Source organism: Cydia fagiglandana, chromosome 2 (genome assembly GCF_963556715.1).
Source record: "Cydia fagiglandana chromosome 2, ilCydFagi1.1, whole genome shotgun sequence".
NCBI classification, from domain to species: Eukaryota; Metazoa; Arthropoda; class Insecta; order Lepidoptera; family Tortricidae; genus Cydia; species Cydia fagiglandana.
Window position 1 is genome coordinate 13,809,189 of NC_085933.1, and position 19,848 is coordinate 13,829,036.

General features: G+C 36.1%; 1 protein-coding gene across 4 annotated transcripts in view; it reads left to right on the plus strand.

Moving 5' to 3' along the window:
- Nucleotides 1-17,983, plus strand: part of LOC134676379 (peripheral plasma membrane protein CASK) — a 254,765-nt gene extending 236,782 nt beyond the window's left edge. For 3 of the 4 annotated variants that reach the window (XM_063534775.1, XM_063534747.1, XM_063534765.1), the window contains 9 exons: nt 2,572-2,640; nt 3,261-3,290; nt 3,772-3,870; nt 5,327-5,465; nt 9,325-9,444; nt 9,973-10,083; nt 10,714-10,821; nt 11,330-11,505; nt 12,050-17,983. In XM_063534775.1, coding sequence (XP_063390845.1) covers nt 2,572-2,640; nt 3,261-3,290; nt 3,772-3,870; nt 5,327-5,465; nt 9,325-9,444; nt 9,973-10,083; nt 10,714-10,821; nt 11,330-11,505; nt 12,050-12,229 — 1,032 coding nt within the window. In that variant the 3' untranslated portion in view covers nt 12,230-17,983. The remainder of the gene's footprint in view (nt 1-2,571; nt 2,641-3,260; nt 3,291-3,771; nt 3,871-5,326; nt 5,466-9,324; nt 9,445-9,972; nt 10,084-10,713; nt 10,822-11,329; nt 11,506-12,049) is intronic. The other variant, XM_063534756.1, reaches the window with a different exon arrangement.
- Nucleotides 17,984-19,848: the final 1,865 nt, after the last annotated feature.

The following is a 19,848-nucleotide window of genomic DNA, read 5'->3' on the forward strand; positions in this document are numbered from 1 at the left end:
TGCAGTTATACTTATTTAGGTATAATACAGGCACTCTGTGATATCGTACCGTTCCAGCGACATTACATAAACCCGTCGCATCCGCTTCAACTCCGTTAAGGCCTGTTGACACGACTTATGCCACTCAATAAGTATTATACCTCACTACTGTAGGTAGGGATTATCAATATATTGTATAATCACTATAGCTTAAATGTTAAATATGTATTGATGATAGGGAAAGGCGTAGGTCTAAAGTTAAGTAGTAGTATTGTATATAGGTCTAAAGTTAAATAGTAGTATTGTATAAAAGCAGTGGTGGCCGAGTGGATATGACGCCCGACTTTCAATCCGGAGGTCGCGGGTTCAAATCCCGGCTCGTACCAATGAGTTTTTCGGAACTTATGTACGAAAGCGCTCACTTCACTAATAACTAACTATGTAGATAAAGGCAACCGATGTATGGCAATCTTTTTAGACCTAAAAAAAGCCTTTGACACCGTCTCTATTCCCACTCTTGTACACAAATTAGAACTGATTGGTATTAGAGGCAAACCTTTGAATCTGTTGAGTGATTACCTCCAAAACCGGGAACAACGAGTCAAAATTGACGATTATGTAAGCCATGGCTCAAACATATCTTATGGCGTCCCACAAGGCAGTGTATTGGGGCCTACGCTGTTCTTGATTTACATTAATGATTTGACTAACATGCTTGTAAAAAATGGACACGTGTTTTCATATGCAGATGACACGGTTTTGGTGTTTAAAGGAAATTCTTGGGATCAAGTCTACAGTAGCGCTGAAATTGGCTTAAGCAAAGTATCAAATTGGCTAAAATGTAATCTTCTAACTTTGAACACCACAAAAACAACCTATACCTGCTTTACGAAAACCATAAGCTCTCAACCGTCTAATAGCTACACTCTAAAAATACACACGTGTGATCTTATTAATATGACTGATTGTAATTGCACGCAAATAGAAAAAGTTAGCTCTACTAAATACCTTGATTATAATTGACCAACGCCTATCATGGTACTCACACATTGAATATGTAAATAATAGAATTAGGAAACTCAACTGGATTTTTAAAACTCTAAGACACGTAGCTTCTAGACCTTTACTCAACCAACTATATACTGCTCTAGCCCAATCTATAATGTGCTACTGTATTGCTGTTTGGGGAGGGGCAGCAAAAACAAAATTCCTTGAAGTTGAGAGAGGACAGAGAAGCTTAATTAAGGTCATATATTTTAAACCTTACAGATACCCTACTAATGATCTTTACAAAATTTCCGAAACTATTTGTCCTACAATCAATTTTAAAATTACATAAGGCCTTACCGTACAACCCTAATCTCATAACAACTACAGGGAGGCGTAAACAAAATGTAGCACCGATACCTCCTACCAAATCACGATTTGCCAAGATTCAGTTCAGTAAAGTTTCAGCTCACCTATATAACAAAATTAACAAAAAACTAGATATGTATCCCTTACAGCTATTTAAATGTAAAAAAGTTGTGACAGATTGGTTAAAAACACAAAGCTATGATGAAATTGAGTCTCTCTTGTTATAACATATAACTATAACATATAACTATACATATAGTCCCAAATATAGAATAGACGTACATTTGCTCACACTCTCAAACTCACGCACGCACGCACACACACACACACACACACACACACACACACACACACACACACACACACACACACACACACACACACACACACACACACACACACATACAAACTTTTTTAGGATATTTGTACTAGATTATAACTTATTTAAAACAAAACTAATTAAATTGTATTAGAAATAGCAGTAGCTAATTAGTTAATATTCCCAATATTAAGTTAATTATTTTATTTTTTCTTAGATAACAATATTGTATATTACCTATATTTGTTAATTAAGTCCTAAGCCCTAGATATTATGGAAGAGCGGGGTCTTCTGTCACAAGTATTTTATACTTACTAGAAGACTTCAACCTTTACACCTGTACCCTTTGTGTTAACAAATAAACATTTTTCATTTCATTTTCATTTTTTTCAAATATCATTTGATATTTACCACTAGCTTTTCGGTGAAGGAAAACATCGTGAGGAAACCTGCATACATACATCTGCGAAGAAATTCAAAGGTGTATGTGAAGTCCCCAATCCGCATTGGGCTAGCGTGGGGACTATAGCCTAAGCCCTCTCGCGCATGGGAGGAGGCCTGTGCTCAGCAGTGGGACGCATATAGGCTGAAATGATGATGATGATTGTATATTATTAGATACAGTCACCTGCTATTATGTTACTCTTCGAAGGTCGCAAAAATATGTGACACACTCTTATCGCTTTACAAATAAGATCGCGTCAGATATTTCTGTGGCCTTTCTTGTGTAACATATTATGGCAGGTGACTTTACTTTTACTATCTCTGTAACAATTAAAAACATGGTAAACCCTTAATTAAATTTATTTGTCTACACAAAAATTATGTATCTTTAGTGAGTTGTGTAGACATTGAACAAAAAAATGTTGTAAGTGTATACAATGTTGAATGTGAATTAATATAATATATGTTTTCAGCGCGAGGCTCGTGGGTCAGTGACATTCAAAATAGTGCCGTCGTACCGCTCGGCACCACCGCCCTGTGAGGTAAATACAAATTCCTTTGCTTTCTCCGGGACTTTCATTTTCTTGAAACGTAGTAAGGTTGGCTTAGTAATATACTAAAATTAAATATCACGACCACTTGTGTGAGCGGTAGTACCTATAATTGTGTGAGAGTGCGGTAAACAGATGGATGGACTTCGCAGATTGCCGACCAATCTCAGAGAGGCCGATTTACTTATTTTTTTCTCCACAATAACGACAATAACGAGTGATTTACTCCCCAGAGTAAAAGCAATACTTGAAGTGGAACATATTTTCTTCACAAAATGAAACATTAAACTCGTCCAATTTACTAAATGTAATCTCTCGAGATACCTAAGATCCGCGATGTTTGTCCGTCTCACTCAACCTTTACTTAGAATTTAGTTTCCTGCAGTTAACGTAGAGATTATTAACAATTAAATTTATTTGTACAAATAATAATGTTACAGTTAAATAGAATGTGTGATTTTAACGCTTGTGTTGCCAATAAAACACTAAAATAAATTCTGAAACCTAACAAGTCGGCAAGCGCACATAAATATGCCGCACTCGTTGCTTGTCTAAAGGCATAAAATTGGACATAACAAACAAAATTAAAAATGATACTTTTTTCTAACTAGCTCTTCCGGATTAAGCCTTCGCCCGTACTAGTAAGTAGCGAAGCCAGACCCTGCTACTTTATGTTCATTATGTTGTTTGTCTTGTTATGTTATGTCGTCTATCACCCGGGCATGGCTGCGTCCCCGCGATCTCCTTCGTTTCTGTGCGCTTGTTGTTCTTTGTCATGGCTTTACACTTTTACTGTCACCTCATTTTATTCTACACCAAGTTGTATCATCATCTTCATCGCGTTGTCGCGGCATTTTGCCACGGCTCATGGGAGCCTGGCGTCCGCTTGGCAACTACACCAAGTTGTATGTTTATGTTTAATTTATTTCGTTTAGCCCTCATAATCAACTATCATAATAAAATTATCATAAAGGGCACATAGTCAACTTGTCGACATCAGTATTCACACCGCGGCTACACATCATTGTACGCATCTCATAACACTTCATTTGTCACAAATATTCTCGCCATCATGCCTCTTAATAAGCGCTTCTGATATTTTAACGTTGGTTGTTTTTTCAGATATTTGTAAGAGCACAGTTTGACTACGATCCCTTGGAGGACGAATTGATTCCCTGTGCTCAAGCCGGTATTTCATTTACTACAGGAGACATACTTCAGGTAGGCACAGTTTGGACTATACCTAATAAAAGTTTCTAGTTAGGATTATTTCTATCTTAAGTCCGTTCAATTGTGTCTCAAAACAATATGCCCCAAGAGAAAACACAACAGAGATAAGAATCTCGTTACGTTTGTCTCGAATTAAATTATGTTAGTTCTTTTTTATTATTTATTCGATAACTATCACATCGTCAGGTGACAAGCAAAAGTCACTATATACTAAAAAAAAAATAAACAATAATCGACCTTATTTTAGTACTAATATGGTTCACTATGGCTATACACTTGTGGTGGTACTTAGTGACTTTTGCTTGTCACCCGACGACATGCTATCACACAATGTTATATTATATTATCACGACTATTAAATGTAATAATTTGCAATATGACTTGATGTTATGAATACGACCATTCATCTCATAATTACATAGTTCGCGTCTCGTATTTTTCTTATTTCAATTATATTGTTTTCAATGGCAAAAAGCTGGAATAGTGAGTCCTTGGGACCTACTATGGTCGCTCACAGCATTATTGTTTGGGTTAAAATTTACTGCCACTATTACAATTATGTGAATCCCCGGGACAATGCAACAATGCGAATGGCTCGCTAAAATAGACTATTTCAGTAAATGGAAGCTATTATCGTTGCAAGGTAATATTCAGTATGTGGTGTTGTAGCATGGTTTTTCTACGTACATAACCATGTTGTATTTTATTTCAAAATTGCAGGGGTGATAAGCCTGTTGACAGATTTCTGTTACTGGTGTGAAAATAAAATTGTTTTAATTAGATAGCTTTATAGTAGCTTAGTTAGGATTAGAACGGTTTACAATTTTATTTTAGTTTGAATCGAATATTATTTCCAAGATATAGGAATCTGTTATATATTATAGTAGGTATCTGTTATATATTATAGTAGGTATCTGTTATATATTAAATATAGTAGGTATCTGTTATATATTATAGTAGGTACCGTCAAGCATTTATATTGTTAGCTACTTGGGATTTATTACTATAAAATTAACATTTAAATTAGGTTAAATCCTTAATGCCTTAAAAATAAAGTCCGCGAGCGTACATTGGTAGAATTGTCTCTTAACCCAAAAGGATTTATGGCTACTGAAGCCTATTCTGCCTTTGATTTACATCACCTGAATGCAGGTTCGGCCTAGATATTGGGTGTAAATTATGGTCGTTTGTGTCACCAATTATTCTTATTACTTATTTTAACTTTTCGTAACAGGAAAGATAATTAAAAAAACCTGTTTGACCAAGATTTAACTTTTCTGATCGAATAAATTCCAAGTGTGAACTGATTTTCAAATATCAATATCACTGTTATGCGAGGTGTATGTAGCAGAATATTCGCTTAAAGATATATCGATCATATGCGACCCTATAGTGTTAGTTTAGATAAGTACTGGTGTTCCATATTTAGGTTTTTATTCCGTTACAGATCATAAGCAAAGACGATACCCACTGGTGGCAAGCTCGCAAGGACGCGGCGGGCGGCTCGGCCGGGCTCATACCGAGCCCTGAACTGCAGGAGTGGAGAGCCGCGTGCGCCGCCGCCGAACGATCTAACACCGACCAAGGTTCGACTATAACTATTCTTAACACTTTATTGTTTTTAACATTCATAACCGTTTACTTAGACGATGTTGTTGCTGAGTGCCTGACCTGTTTTGTTTTGAAATTAAGAGATACATTGAAAAATTAAGTCTTTTGCGTTCTGGTTGAGTTGTCGTCTTCCTTATATCGATGTTGTTTATAGGATGTCCGTACTACATATCATTAGATGGCGTTTGTTTGGTTTGATATTTAGTTAGGCTTTTTACTTGTTTTCAGGAATATTATGTATTAAGAGCGGCAGGCTCAGATTTGTTGCGTGTTTTTCTGTTATATTTTTCGTGTAAAATGGGTTACATAAAATATTTTCTTGAGTTTTTTCATATAATGGTCTCGAATTATATTTATTTATGACCCCATTATATTCATTATACATACTTATATGATTTTTTAAAGACATTTGATGGGAATAACTGACATGTTGTGTTTTGCTTCCAAACGTAAACATCATTGGACGAACCTGCAGTTGGTATGTAAAATGCTTGCCTATCATTGTACCGAGTAATACAAGCTCCCCTTCAAAATTAAACAAATATTGTTAACTTTTAACAGTTTGTATTCTCCCATTAACTTTGCATGGTTTTTACAACCACTATTGTTACCCTTCAATATTATATATGAACCTTTTGATCAATCGCATATTTACTAACTCATGTCTAATCGGATAATGAATGTAGTGAACCTAAAAGTTGAAAATACTGCTATTATTATTATGGTTATGATGGGAGTTTGTGTAACCCCTAATGATATATGTTTTATTGTGAAGTGTTAGATACACTCATAATTCCCAAAAATAACGATTTTAGTATACATTGTAATTTAAAAAACCCTTGCATTCATTGGTTAATGCCAATTACCCCTTACCAAACAGTTATGAAGTGTGGAAGAGGCGTAAGTCAGAAAAAACGTGTTCCCTAATTGACAGATAAAGTAGATAATGTTATACGGCACCTAATTTCTTCTACAAAGTAACTGAATTGTCAAACGTCAAATTTTAAAACTATTATACCGGGTGTGGCCTGTAATACGAGCAAAAAATTAAACTGTAGGCTGTATTCCTCATACTGACCAACATTTTTTCAGCAACTTCTAAAAATAACTTGTGGTTTGATTTTTAATACACTTTAAAGTTTATTCTAAGACGCAATGTATTGCGAATTTTGTTATGTTTAAGGCGTGACAAGCAACGTCAATCACAATGATATGGCGTGGCGATAGCGTCCATTGAAGATAATATTTATTTTGTATGAAAAATAGGGAGTCTAAATACTGCATATTTTTTTTAAGTTGTTGAACAAAAGTGTCACCGTTTGAGGAGTACAATATATGTTTTAATTATTTGCTCATGTTACAGGCCACACCCGGTATAAACATCTAAACGAATATTTAAAAAGAAGTTATAAATAAATTATAAAAAAAATACAGATTTACAGCCGTAACGTACAGCCAAATTCGAGGTATGATTTTTTACATTAACTTTACTAACACCACTTCTACTACCTATTAAATGACTGTTTGCTCCTAGCCACCTCCCAGGTCTAATTGAAAACAATATTTAAGAACTTTGAGAACTAACGCTTCACAATAGCAATAGCACTCCGAGCGTACCCCCGACCCGACTACTTGTAGCGGCCTGTACTCGTCCCATCCATTGGCAAGTTGCGTTTGCATGACCCTTGTTGTAATGTTGTGCTGCTAGGAACCGAGGGCTGCGTGTCTCATACTGATGGCTGTGATAACACAGGTAATTGATTCATCATTTCGTTTATATATATATACCTACATATACTCTGTATCTTTAGATATTTAAATAAAAGTATACACAATCTCCCTCAAATAGCTCCTTAAGTTAGTTGAGGGTAGATAAAAATATTACATGATCAAATATTGTAGCTTAAAGCCAGGTCGTTCAGTGACAGATCCAGGCGGGTATGTATTTGGTTGGTTAACCAATAAATGTTACAAATTGTTTGTTTACTTTTATTTAAATACCTATAGATACAGACTTTATACCTAGACTTTGACGGATTTAATAAGTTTGGTTTTTTCGATCGTAATTTGCTACATTCCTTGAAAAAAAAACCTTGGTGCAGTTAGCGGCCACGTTGTGAAGAGTCGTCTCAATATTGGTTTATAATTATGGAAACGTTTAGGTACTTCAAGTGAATATAAACTAATATTTAACAACATATAAAATTAATTAAACGTGTAGGTAAAGAACGGCGTTCGTATGGCTACAATCAATATAAACAGAGAATTGTGTTGATTAATAGTCTCAGTATTATAACAACAAAACAAACCCTAATGGTGTAGGTAATTACCTTAATGTTTCACGTGTCACGACAGTCGCGACGCTTGTCGGAAAACCCTCCAATATTTAGTATAGTACCAGTAATTCCAGCTTCGTGATAACAATAATGTAAGCACAGGTACACACAGGCATAGGTTGGTATTTTACAAGCTTTTATTTACTTTCACCTGACCGTTGTCTGTAATCAAATCTTGCAAGTTAAATTTGATCCACTTCCCGTTTTACGATTGTGCTGAAATTTTGCATAAGTACATACGTAAGTCAGGTGACAATGCAATATTATGGTGTCATCGAGCTGATCTGATGATGGAGGCCGGAGGTGGCCATAGGAACTATGTGATAAAACAACGAAACCTAATTGTGTTTGGGGTTTTTAGAATTGTCTCGATGAGCATTAGTTGCCTGTGGAAAGTACAAGTACAGTCAGCGGTAAAATTTTGTACCAAAAATGAAATTTTTGCCAAAAACGTATTTGTAACATTGTTTAACAAAAAATAGGTAGAATAAAAAACATTTAACCACCCAGGCTCGAAAAGACTATCTTTTTCTTCAAACACGGATGAGAATTGTTTGATCCACAAGAGTGGTAAAGTAATTTTGAGTTGTTTGTCGAATTTACTTTTAAATGATGATTATGAATGATTGTTATAGGTACATAACTATTTAATAGCGTTCATTTGGATTTTTAATGCTTTATTTTTCCTCGAATTAGTGAGGTGAAATATTTTTTGTTTTATTCGGTAGCAAAGTCTGTTTAACCCTTGCGCCTTGAAACCCTTACAACGCTCAAGATTCCACTTTTAGAACAACTCGCTACGCACATAGTTCAATTTTGGAATATTTCGCTTGCTCGGGTATCAATATTAGCACGAGGAGTTTATGTTTAACTTTACCCCCTTGTATAACAAATTACTATTAATTTGTGACATACCTGATTGCATTGTCCAAGCCATCTGTACATATTTAAAGGTTTGAATGAGCACTACATGATTTTTTATTTCTCTGCTGTCGAATTTAAGCGGCTATTAGCGCACGTCTGTGACAAATCCTAGCGCAAGTGAAGTGAAAGTAGATTAAACAAAGAGTAATCAACTCGTATAACTTGTACCAAATGTTAATAACAAGTAACAAGCTACAGGTAGTTTCTAGAAACTCGATGTAGTAAGAGACATTGTATTGAACACCCAAAACTTGTCTAACTAGTTTCGTTATAAATAAAGAACTTATTTCTATAAGGCGATCCCTTAATACACGTTTAAATCATATTTTTTATAAGTTTACTTATATGTATTGTACTATAAACATTAACTTATTCTGTACGTGCTTTACAATAACGTAATAAATATACAGATGTGTATGTAGCGTAGAATAGGGGCTAAAAATCCAAACGATTTTTTCATTCTGAGAAACTATTTATCTGCAGAACTTCTAGCCCTGCCCTATCCTTAATAGTTACACTTATGGCCATGAAGTGTGGGATTTAATTGACAAGAATTTCACAATGTTTGTTTTAGTGAATTGTTCCATATTCGGACGCAAGAAGAAGCAGTCGAAAGACAAGTACCTCGCCAAACACAACGCCGTGTTCGACCAGCTCGACGTCGTCACCTACGAAGAAGTCGTCAAGTTACCATGTTAGTATACTTACCACTAAACTGAATACCAGTGGCGAAGCGTCCATAGAACTCGATTCCCATTGGCTTGTCTGATATTCAGGCTTTTGGACCATTTCATGGAGAAAAGGAAGGCCAAATCAGCTACAGCTTGCCTACGAAAAATCTAGATGCGCCGCCAATGCTGAATACTTATACAAATTATACATGTTAAATATGACACTGAAATATTCTTACACGCCGACGAATGCCTGAATTGTGCCTAATACAGGAAAAAGATATACATAGCAGCAAAAAATATAATGAGCGCCCTAAAGCATCAAACAATAAACAAAAATGTTAATAGGTACCTAAGTTTCCAAATCTCGCAAAATAGGCACCAGTCGTGGAAACCTGTCTGGACTACAATTCAATACAAAGTTTCCAAGTAACTACTACACGAAACTTACTTAAAATCGTAATTGTTGTGAAATTGAATGTCCACAAAAACAATTAGTTTGGATGGACTGCATTTGTTAGTTTTGTTACATTTGAAACGAAATGTTGCAGCTTTCCAGAGGAAGACTATTGTGCTGTTGGGCGCGCATGGCGTGGGTCGGCGTCACATCAAGAACACTCTGATCGCGCGCCACCCGGACCAATACGCATATCCCATTCCACGTAACTACAAACTAGTGTTTTTTTCCTATTAGAAGTCACCCATAAATTTCATCACACGAATTTCATGATTTTTTGACACCTCCTTTCACACCAGCTGGTCATATTTGACAACCCCCTCCCCCCTGGCGTGACGGAACATATTTGGCTATTTTGTTTTCAACGAAATTAGCAAATCGAATTCAATATTACATATTAATAAAAAAAATAATAGCAATATTAGAAATTTTATGACATGAAACCGATTAGGAAGAAACTTTCACGAATAAAAACGATATATCGCTGCAAAAACTAGCCTATTTAGTTATACCGCGAATAAAAAAAATCAAAACAATTTTCGGCTACAAGTGAAGTTAAAGTGACGTCACAAAAGTTTGTGACACCTCCCTCCTCGTGTCACAACATGTCACATTTCCTGGACCCCCGTCCCCCTGAACGTGTGACGTAATTAGTGGATGACCCCTTATGCCTTAGGCAAATCTATAAAATGAATAGTAACGTCTTTTAAAGTTGTTTATTGCATTCAACAGAAGAAGTTATTTTGTCTCGTTTGACCTGTTTGCACGTCATTCTTAAAAACAAACTTGCATGTAAATTTTTAAACAAAACGTCAATTTATGGATATCTTTTCAGACACCACCCGGCCGCCAAGGGCGGATGAAGAAAATGGCAGACACTATTATTTCGTTACGCATGAAGAAATGATGGCTGATATCGGGGCCAATGAATACCTAGAATATGGTAATTTTACGATACATAGTTTATTTGGCATAATTATGTGTTTAATATACATTTATAGTGTGCTTTGGGCTTTGGTATCCCTTACAATTAATTCCGTGCAAATTATTTGTACCTACCAACTGTAACCGTAGGTAAAACTTAGTTTTTCTCCAGTTTATTTTTTACTGTTACTAAAAATTGAGTGTTGCATTCTGATTGAATGTTAAAAAGAAACTGTGTATGTACCTATATTGGAACTCGTAACTCGGAGCGTAACTTGACAGTTCATCTACATCGTAAATAACGATCTCTACCCAATAGATCAGACATGGCCCAATTAATCGGCTTTTATTTTACTCTCGCTCGTTGTTTTAACATCGTCGATTCATCGATTTCGGCACAACTGTACACTATGTTGATAGTTCAAATGACTATTGGAATCACAATTCTTAAATCAACAAAGTTGCCACCATTGACATAATGCAAGTTGTTTTATAATAATAGATTGAACCATTTGATAATATTTTAGGCACTCACGAGGACGCGATGTACGGCACGAAGATAGAGACGATCCGTCGCATCCACTCGGAGCGGCGAATAGCGATCCTGGACGTGGAGCCGCAGGCGCTGAAGATCCTGCGCACGGCCGAGTTTGCGCCCTACGTCGTGTTCATCGCCGCGCCGCCGCTCAACAACGTCGCCGACGTGAGTCTAATGTCAACACACACACTAACACTGTAGCCAGGCGTGGCTCACCGCTATTTCGTCGCGTCGCATAAAGTAGCTACAAGTACATCCATTCCATATCAATTTTGGTGGCGAGCCATAAGCCGCGCGTGGCGCTTGCGCCACCTAGCGGTCATATCTTCCTAATCGTAACTGATGTACAGAAGACTCACTCTCTAACAAAACGCGTCTGTTACGATCAGTACAGATATGGCCGCTAGGTGGCGACAGCGCCACGCGCGGCTTATGGCAAACCCCAAAATTTCGGCCGAACGGATGTACTTTTAGCTACCTGTAGCAAAGCAACGAAATCGCGGAGTGAGACACGCCTGATATTGCTTAAAGCCGTTGCAGTAAATATGATAAGTTACAAAAAACATTAGAAAACTAAGGGATTCAGGTGGAAGGTCATTCGGGCATGGGCTCTCCTTAATTGGCCATCCATAAATATGTGATTAACATTGAGTAATAGCGGACTTATCTATCTACAGCCAGTACAAATGTCTCCGGTTTGTATTTCCAGTACGACGGTTCGCTGGAGGTGCTGGTGCGCGAGTCGGAGCAGCTTCGGCGCACGTACGGGCACTACTTCGACATGAGCATCGTCAACAACGACATCGACGACACGCTCGCGCAGCTCGAGGCCGCGCTCGCGCGCCTGCGCTCCACCCCGCAGTGGGTGCCCGTCTCCTGGGTCTACTGACACGCAGACTCGTACTACCTATAAACGAACCATACACTAGGAATCCTCTAGACGGAGTTTAGAGGAATTATTTCACGAAACCGATGCTGCCAAAAATAATCGGATGCGGGGGACGAGGTGAGCGAGTCCCGTGCCGTGATTGGTCCGTTCAATGACACGGACGTCACACAAAGACACTTTCGGCTCGAAAATGGATTAAAACTACCGTATATTGTGGCAGAGGGGGTAGAGCCACTATGCTCAGTCTGTAGGATGTCTTGTCTGTGAAACGAACTAACCAATCATTCGAACCGGCGACACTTTTTCTCAGACATGTTCGACTTTGTTTCGGGATTAATATTTAAATTTTACGCAAAAAGTTAACTCTTGATGCACTCTAAGCAGTATTTTAGTATTCACTCAACTTTACGTGCGTCGCTCCAGTTGTGTATAATGTTTTCTTAGAATCATTGACATAATGTGTCGACCTACGCAGATAAAATACATACCTCTATCTGAAATGAGTGCTCGTTTTCTTAGCGTTAACACTTAAAGATGCTTCTAAAGCCATTACGCTAGTATTGCACTAACACTACACTCACGATGCCTACTTGTTTAATTCTAATAGCTTCCCACAGTAAGATATTTTATGTTTTTACTTAGTGTTCCCAATTTCGTAGACGATGCGTCTGAGTTAACTGAATTTGTATAAGTTATTGCGAACATTTTTTAATACATATTTAAAGTTTACACTTTTCTTATAAATGATTATTAATGTCCGCGTCTCTTTCGAGCACAAGAAGGAAAGGTATAGGATCTTTCAAATGTTTACACGAAATTTATCTTCTTGCATCTCTGGAGACGCGGCTTAAAACGATGTACCTTTTTAAATTTTTATTAAACAGTTTTCACTGTATAAGTACATACTCTACACGTTTATGAAATTATAATAAAAATATGTACCCTTAATACACGTTTTGGATGAAAAGCAAAGAAGGTTTCGTATAAAAAAAAGAATGTGGTTAAATTGCGTCATTTAATGATGACAAAGATTCATTGATTGTATAAGATTTGTGGAGTGTAATCCAACCCTCGAGTTTGACAGGTCAAGAAGTTGGCGCTTGTCAAACCAAAGTTAGAGTCAGTCCATGAAAAGTCTGCAGCGGATTTGATAGCCCACGCAGTGCACGTGTTATTTTAACCGTCAAACTTCTATGAAATTATGACGTATAAATGACACTTGCACTGTGTGGGCTATCAACTCCGCTGCAGACTTTTCTTGGTCTAACTCTACCGCATGCTGTGCGAGTCCGTACAGCGCCATCTACTGTCAAAATGACAAATTCTATGCACGAATTTGTCTTAGAGTTCACACATCTAGTACAATCCATGATTCGCACCAATAAAAGTCTGCAGCGGATTTGATAGCCCACGCAGTGTAAGTGTTATGTATACGTCATAATTTCATACAAGTTTGACGTTTAAAATGACACTTGCACTGCGTGGACTATCAAAATCGCTGCAGACTTTTTACGGTCTGACTATAATAACAACAGTATCTCCAAGTACTTATTGATTACGATAATCTCTACATTGTTCCTTTCTCTCTTTAATCAGTGACAAATAGATATCATTAATTAAGTTTCTAAGTACAAGGATCTTGAATCTACTAAAGCTTGCATGGTATTTGGTGCATGACCGCTCAATTACACTATTATGTGCCAAATGTGTGACTGCATACCAAATCCCACGATAATAACGATTTTAGACACTTGCACGTTAACAACATGAATTTTGGATCAATTGTACATAAATATACATTAGTAAGTAATTAAAAACTAATCGTCTAGAAAATTAAAGTAGCTCAACAAATGCATAGGTACATTAATAATTATCTTTAAGATCTATTCGACTATCTTAGATACTATTTACCTACCGATAAAGCGCTTTTTTCGCTCTAAGTACACAATGTTGAAAATATATAAAAAAAACTACTTACTGACTAAATCAGTCTTTACGATAGGTTGAAACATTTTCAACAAAAAATCCTAATGAGCAACTTGGAATCGAATTTTCACTTCAAGCAACCAGGATCTGAAATCAATTGGCGTGAAGTTGAGTTGTACCGTTGTGTACTTATGGCGAAGAGTGGCCAATCACATCACAGAATTAGAATTCACAGGGTTCCATGTACCAGTATGTTTAAGTGTCAAAATGGTCGTCTTTCTTGTATTTTAGGGCCAGAATACAATTACTCAATACGACATAATTATTATCGCATAGGTAATCGTATTTCAGCTCTAAGGGCAACTCTCTCGCTATGTATATGTGTAATAACATATAACATATAGATATTATACTTTCTTATTTCGCACACATCATAGTTATCGGCGTTAATCAATCTCATGTAACCTAAAAATTCGTACAGTCGACTTCAAAGATATGTTTACATTTTTCGCCTTATTACAAAGACAAAAGTGTAAACATATCTTTGACGTTGACTGCTATCGATTAAATAATAATGACACCAAAGTAAGTAACTCGAAATGGATACGATATCAGTTTTTAAGAACTCTGGTACGAGTATGTGTTAGCATTATGTCATGAAACATTTTATAGCGATTGTCTTATTGAGGTGTTCACTATTCAAAATAAGTTTTTTGCAAGTACAACAGTCACCTGCTATAATAATTTAGTCTACGAAGGCCGCAAAAATATGTGACACGCTCTTATGGCTCTACAAATAAGATCGTGTCAGATATTTTTGCGCCATTTGTTATGTAATATTATTGCAGGTGACTCTTGTGACTGTACGAGTGTACGTACTTACTTAGTAGTTTGACGTTTGGTGGAGTAATTAACAGAATTGAGGTATGATGGAAGCCGAAATACTAACTTCTTTTAATACTTACTTTTCCTACACTCAGTTGCCAACCTTACAATCAGAGTTTGTGTTTCCACATTAATGCATTCCATACTGTATATACCTACTAAGTAATAAACAAGTAGCAAAATTTTACAATTATAACAACTCTCACTGTTTCACTATATTTACTTTTTATGAATAACTAAGCTATATAGGTAATCATTTGTTATTGCTAAGGTGTTCTTGATATTGTTCTTTTTAAGTGATAAGTACAAATTTTATCAATGCTCAGTGTTTAAAGTATAACTTTATGTACGAGTAACATACATAAATTGTTATTTTGATTACTTATATTATTTGCACTTTTTTTTCTTATTCCAAAGCGTAGTTAACTTTTACAAAATTTGACAACGACGATATTTATTTGTCATTATCCTTTCAATTTGTTAATATTATTCCTTTTTTGTGTAATACTTAATCTAAATAATTTCTCTAAACACTACATTTTTGTCTTGTACCTATCCTTATATTTAGGATAATAGCGAATGAAAGTAGTTAAATTAATTAATCATACAGTAGTGAATTAAGTAAACTAGCTGATAATAAGATGTGTATTGCTGAGCGAGTAGCACTACTGTCTTTACGTGTTCTATTAATGTTGCTATTAGATAAATCATTTTATTACACTTCAAATTCTATATTTAAGTGGTAATCTGTTCTGCTATTTTAAATATTTTATTGTGATGCAATATTATTATTAACAGAGTAGATAAATAAAATAAAATTGTCTATTTAAGTTGGCTCTGTTAAAGTTTATGTATATGTGGCAGATAATCTGATCTTTCCGTGAGCAGCTTTATTCCGAGGGCATTAAAGTTCTGAAATTTATGTATGATCTATGGGTGTAGCACCTAATTACGATAGTACGATACAAGTGCGAAAAGTAGGAAAGAGTTAAACTGTCTGAGCTTACCTAAATTAGCACGGCATCGACACGAGTTGCGAATTACCTTTTCACACGTGTATTGTACAACGTTTTACAGTACATTTGGCCCTTTATATTTGACATTCTTTATTCATGACACGCAAGTACCTATTGTCCTTAATTCCGCCCGAGTGCGGCAGCTAGCACTATACGTGAGTATGTCGAAAATTTAAAGAGCCAAATGTACTGTAAAACGTTGTATAATACACGTGCGAAAATGTAATTCGTAACTCGTGTCGATGCCGTGCTAATAAAGGTAAACTCAGACAGTTTAACTCTTTAATTATCAGACATATTAAAAATAATAAACGTTAGATGTCGAACCGTAATGCTCACGGATTGTTTGTGTCGACAAGGAACGCCGTTATTGATTAAACGGTGTGCCTATGTTGTCTAGAAAAAGTATCAAGGCATTGCAGCTAAGCTGGCAATGTCCAATGAAGTATTCAAAGTCGAAGATAAATTATTATTGCTTCTTATTTAAATATGGTTAATGATTTAACAGCACAGTCATAGACTATCAATAGAACTTTGACGTGTTTAACTATAAGGATTGTATCTTAAGATTAAGATCCTTTAAATTATGACTTTGTGTCACTCATAGTTGCCACAATAAGTATTATTGGGTATCAATAACAATGTGTTGTCATATGTAATAATACTAATACTGACAAGGAGAGACTTGTCGAATATTCAATACAAAATAAAAACTTGTTTTGATTGAGTGGAACTAACCATATACATTCCAAAGTTTCTAATAAAGTGGCTTCCTTGGAAATGTTAAATTGCTTAATCTCACTACCGAAATCTGTGGGAGCCGCGCGGCTTAACTATTCAAAAGATATATGTATTTACTTAACAATTCTTCCGTCTATAAATAAATCGCCATTTGTTTTTGTTGTACCTAGGTATATGAGTTAAGATTGTTTTTATTATGTTGAGTAGTTAGTGCTGCTCCTGTATGGAAAGTGGTTGAGAGAGTCTTCGTTATAACTAGGAATGTAATTATTTATTAATATTTAAGGAAAGTATTTTTAATGTTATATGCATCACCTACAACAATGCCTAATCCAGAACATTCCACTACTACCAATTATTATTTTTTATCATTAGAATTATTACGTATTACTTAAATTATATAATACTGTTACAGAGTCATTAGATGGTAGTGAATGTTTTATAAATTATAATGTGATCCTTGTTAGCTTTGAATTTACTATTCTTATTAAGTTTATTGAAGCAATTTTGTAATTTTATTTATATTTAATGTACTTATTCCTTGTGATTTCATGTTTAAACTTTTTTCTCAGCATGTTACGTTTGACAAAGACTAACAGTAGAACTACATACCTACTTTAAAAAGTTTAAATTAAGTTAGATGAAATTGAAAAAAAAAAGGTTTTCTTTTGCACACGGCGCATGTAGAGGCATTAACGCAGGTCACCATAATATATTAACAACGCGGCCGGCTCGCACGTGACTCACGCAAGAATCGGCCCGTGTGATCTACGCAACTGAAGCAAGTAAGGGCGAGGGTTTACAAAAATTTGTACACCAAAAACTCGTGCCTTTACTTGATCCAGTTATTTATTTAAACTAGCACAGGTCGTAATTGGTACGCCAAGTTTAAGCATACTATCCGCGCAAGTAGCTGCAACCTTTACTTGCTCATGCACCGTGTGCAATCAAATAACTGTAATAAAGCTTAAAACCTACGTACTAATTGATCATTTTAACTACCTATAGTTAATATCTGGTGCAAACTGATATGACTCAATGCAACTGTAAACACTTTGTGTTAAATGCTGAAGTGTATCAGGGTGAATAAGGAAAATCCGATGAGCAATGGACATTCTTGACAACTAATGATGACTGAAGTAAAATCGATATAATAACTGTTAAAATTGAATAAACCGCACAAAATAATGTTAAGTGTTTTATTTTGTCCTCAGGCTAATTAATTAAAGAAAAGCGAAAGACTAATTTGCTTCTTCGTACAAACTTATAGAGTCCCCTTTCTCCTCTTTGGATATTGAATGTAGGGTTGCCAGATCGAAAGGCGCTATTATCGGGAAATAATATAATTTTTTCGGGATTTTGGGACTTAAGTCGGGAAAAAAAATACATTCAAATTAAAGTAATTGTATTAAAAACAACGATATTTTACATTATTGGCACTACGTCAGCTCGCTCGCTCGACGACAGTTCGGAACTTGAAATTGTTGTTTTATAACGCGTAGCTGTTTTTCGGGACAGTTTACACTTTGTCGGGAATCGGGAACACATGCTAAAAATTGGGAGAATCCCGCCAAATCCCGACCATCTGGCAACCCTAATTGAATGTAATGTTATAGAAAATACAATTAATTAATTATATACAGTATATGTAAAACCAAGCCCTCTCGCGCATGAGAGGAGGCCTGTGCTCAGCAGTGGGACGTATATAGGCTGAAATGATGATGATGATAATGATATGTATATATGGTCAAGCAAATCTTGTCAGTAGCAAAAGGCTGCAAATTTAAAAAATGTAGGCGCAAAGGGATATCGTCTCATAGAAAAATTAATTTCGCGCCTTTTTTCTACTGACAAGATTTGCTTAACCATCTATAATTGTGTGTACAGTCACGTCTGAAAGTATCGATACGGACAAAGTGCCATATACACTACAGTAATACTTAGCCCCCCTCCCCCCCACATCTAGCGTCTTTCGAGCGTCGGCGTCTGTCGGCGCTATGGAAAATGACGTCGCTGCGCAGTTGCGCCGACGCTGCGTCGAGCAGCGGCCATAGAATTGTAGACGCCAGATGTGGGGGGGCCCTTAGGTAAATGTATGGGCATGGGCAATACTAGCGCTATTCCTACTGTAAGATACATAAGACTATCCCGTTTGGTCATTTTCCCCCACCCCTCAGCCCCTCACGCCTGATCCAGTTATATCAAGGGCCCAACGCTTTCTGTTCTATTTGACGGCGCAGCAACTAGTATCATTTCTCTCACCTTGCTCTTTTAAAAATGCCGTTTGTCAAAAAAGGACAACCATACTGTTGACAAGATGGACTTCAAATCCAAGTGTCCCCTTTTTAGGTGACCCAGGTGACCACGTATATGTGTGCTCTTTTAGGGATGTTAAAAGTCGATTTTAATCATGTTATATATCGATAAACGCTACACAGCGGAACGAAATAGCGATTAATTGAAGCTTCAATATCTTCGTTAAACATAAACATAATTGAAATGCTAATGGATAATGAATATATTATAATAAATAATTCAATTATTGCGGAACACCTATTATAGAAGGTATTTATATATTTTAATTAAATATCTGAACTTTCCCTTGGTTCCCTGCTGGGGCGTGACTATAAAATTGTGATCTGATAACCACAATAAAGAATAAAAGCATTTTTTTTCATTTTAGGTATCGTTAAACCTTTGAAGTAAAATTAAAATTGCAAGAAATGTCAAGAAGAAGAGTTTATCGATATGACTTTATCGACATGGCTACAGCAAAGTGGGCCGCTTTGCTAATCGTACACTAAATAAAAGTGGTCCCACTGACAGCTCGCTTGGAAGGTATCTGTATATATTCTTATATCTATGAGTTATATACTAGATTCATGACAGGTGGCCAAACGGGGGACGCGAAAATATAAATTTCGTTATCCGTAATTCTCTTGTAATTCTAGCATCCAAAAGAAAAAGATGAGTATAGTTTTCCTGGTTCTTAACGACTGGCAAATTGGTTTGACCAACTAAATTCGGATTTCAGGAAACCAAACGTCTGCG